The sequence below is a fragment of the Myotis brandtii genome, unplaced genomic scaffold, assembly GCF_000412655.1.
Source record: "Myotis brandtii unplaced genomic scaffold, ASM41265v1 scaffold1656, whole genome shotgun sequence".
NCBI classification, from domain to species: domain Eukaryota; kingdom Metazoa; phylum Chordata; class Mammalia; order Chiroptera; family Vespertilionidae; genus Myotis; species Myotis brandtii.
The window spans coordinates 17459-20506 of NW_005356070.1; the positions used below are offsets into that span (position 1 = coordinate 17459).

Here is a 3048-nt window from a genome sequence, read left to right on the forward strand (position 1 = left end):
TTGAGCACATTGAAATTATTTAACACAGACTCATATCGCCAGCATGAAAGGTCCTAAAGGAAGCCAGTTGTGGAGTACTAACGAGCAGACCCTGCCTCTCTTCTTTTCTTGCCAGCCAATGCTTCTGTCCTCCCTTGGTGATACTTTCCTCATTCAGTGACCTTGTGGGCCATGTTATATATAACAGACATTTCTTCCTTTCTTTTTTTTTTTTCTTATAACAGCTATTTCTTGAGAGTCTGACTCACTTGTCTTGAAAATCATTGTATGGAATCATGTCCCTTATCAATGTAATGAATGTGGAAAATCTTTTACCGAGAGCAGTGCCCTTCGTCGTCATCAGACAGTTCATACAGAAGAAAAGCCTTATAAATGCAGTGAATGTGAAAAATCCTTTAAATTCAGCAGTGGTCTCCGGTATCATCAGAGTGTTCACACTGGAGAAAAGCCTTATCAATGTAATGAATGTGGAAAATCTTTTACCGAGAGCAGTGCCCTTCGTCGTCATCAGACAGTTCATACAGAAGAAAAGCCTTATAAATGCAGTGAATGTGAAAAATCCTTTAAATTCAGCAGTGGTCTCCGGTATCATCAGAGTGTTCACACTGGAGAAAAGCCTTATCAATGTAATGAATGTGGAAAATCTTTTACCGAGAGCAGTGCCCTTCGTCGTCATCAGACAGTTCATACAGAAGAAAAGCCTTATAAATGCAGTGAATGTGAAAAATCCTTTAAATTCAGCAGTGGTCTCCGGTATCATCAGAGTGTTCACACTGGAGAAAAGCCTTATCAATGTAATGAATGTGGAAAATCTTTTACCGAGAGCAGTGCCCTTCGTCGTCATCAGACAGTTCATACAGAAGAAAAGCCTTATAAATGCAGTGAATGTGAAAAATCCTTTAAATTCAGCAGTGGTCTCCGGTATCATCAGAGTGTTCACACTGGAGAAAAGCCTTATCAATGTAATGAATGTGGAAAATCTTTTACCGAGAGCAGTGCCCTTCGTCGTCATCAGACAGTTCATACAGAAGAAAAGCCTTATAAATGCAGTGAATGTGAAAAATCCTTTAAATTCAGCAGTGGTCTCCGGTATCATCAGAGTGTTCACACTGGAGAAAAGCCTTATCAATGTAATGAATGTGGAAAATCTTTTACCGAGAGCAGTGCCCTTCGTCGTCATCAGACAGTTCATACAGAAGAAAAGCCTTATAAATGCAGTGAATGTGAAAAATCCTTTAAATTCAGCAGTGGTCTCCGGTATCATCAGAGTGTTCACACTGGAGAAAAGCCTTATCAATGTAATGAATGTGGAAAATCTTTTACCGAGAGCAGTGCCCTTCGTCGTCATCAGACAGTTCATACAGAAGAAAAGCCTTATAAATGCAGTGAATGTGAAAAATCTTTTAAATTCAGCAGTGGTCTCCGGTATCATCAGAGTGTTCACACTGGAGAAAAGCCTTATCAATGTAATGAATGTGGAAAATCTTTTACCGAGAGCAGTGCCCTTCGTCGTCATCAGACAGTTCATACAGAAGAAAAGCCTTATAAATGCAGTGAATGTGGGAAATCTTTTAAAAGTAGCACTGGTCTCCAATATCATCACAGATTTCACGTGGGAAAAAAACCTTATCAATGCACTGAATGTGGAAAATCTTTTACTGGTAAAACCGAACTTCATTGTCATCTGAGAGTTCATACAGGAGAAAAGTTTTATCAATGCAGTGAATGTGAAAAATCTTTTACCACGAAGACCCACCTTCATCGTCATCAGAGAGTTCATACGGGAGAAAAGCCTTATAAATGCAGTGAATGTGGGAAATCTTTTAAAAGTAGCAGTGGTCTCCAATATCATCAGAGAATTCACCCTGAAGAAAAGCCTTATCAATGCAGTGAATGTCAAAAATCTTTTACCACGAAGACCCACCTTCATCGTCATCAGAGAGTTCATACAGAAGAAAAGCCTTATCAATGTAGTGAATGTGGAAAATCTTTTACCACTAAGAAAAACCTTCATCGTCATCAGAAAGTTCATACGCGAGAAAAACCTTATAAATGCAGTGAATGTGGAAAATCTTTTACAGGTTGCAATTGTCTCCAAAATCATCAGAGAGTTCACACTGGAGAAAAGCCTTATAAATGCAGTGAATGTGGGAAATCTTTTAAAAGTAGCAGTGGTCTCCAATATCATCAGAGAATTCACCCTGAAGAAAAGCCTTATCAATGCAGTGAATGTCAAAAATCTTTTACCACGAAGACCCACCTTCATCGTCATCAGAGAGTTCATACAGAAGAAAAGCCTTATCAATGTAGTGAATGTGGAAAATCTTTTACCACTAAGAAAAACCTTCATCGTCATCAGAAAGTTCATACGCGAGAAAAACCTTATAAATGCAGTGAATGTGGAAAATCTTTTACAGGTTGCAATTGTCTCCAAAATCATCAGAGAGTTCACACTGGAGAAAAGCCTTATAAATGTATTAAATGTGGGAAATCTTATAAGGGCAGAAGTGGTCTCCTATATCATCAGAGAGTTCACAATGGGGAAAGCCATAATGAGTGCAATTAATATGAGGTATCTCTCAGCCAATTTCTAAATTCGCTCTGCACATGAGTCCAAATGTGAGAAATTTCTTAGATGTGTAGGAAATGTAGTTTCTTAGTTAGGGCTTAACATTAGTACAAGAAAATTTATGAATCCTCATTTTTCTGAATTGTTTTTCCTACATTTAATCACCTACATTATGTAAAGTTCCCATAAGTGTTTTATTTGTTGTATTTGTTTTTATGTTGAATCACTCTCTAATTATGTTGCACTTTTTAAGATACAGAATTTGTTCAGTCAATCATAATTCATTTAAACTTTTTTTTGAGACATTTGTTGTGCTGCTTCACTGTTTGATTGTATTTTTTCTACGAATTTATGGTGACCCTTTCCCAGAAGTGTACTTGTTGAGTCTGTATCTTTGTTAAAATCTCATATGTTTTTGGCCTGGACGAGTCTATTTTGAAGAAGTACTGTTGATATTTGGCTCTGTTGCATAATGAGTT

At 37.5% G+C, this 3048-nt stretch overlaps 1 protein-coding gene across 1 annotated transcript; it reads left to right on the forward strand.

Annotated features, from left to right (window-relative positions):
* Positions 1 to 238: 238 nt before the first annotated feature.
* Positions 239 to 3048, forward strand: LOC102262555 (zinc finger protein 729; the record flags this gene model as incomplete). The annotated part of the gene is made up of 2 exons (XM_014536831.1): positions 239 to 2410; positions 2861 to 3048. Coding segments are annotated over 2 exons (2211 nt in total), but the record flags the coding sequence as incomplete, so codon positions are not given.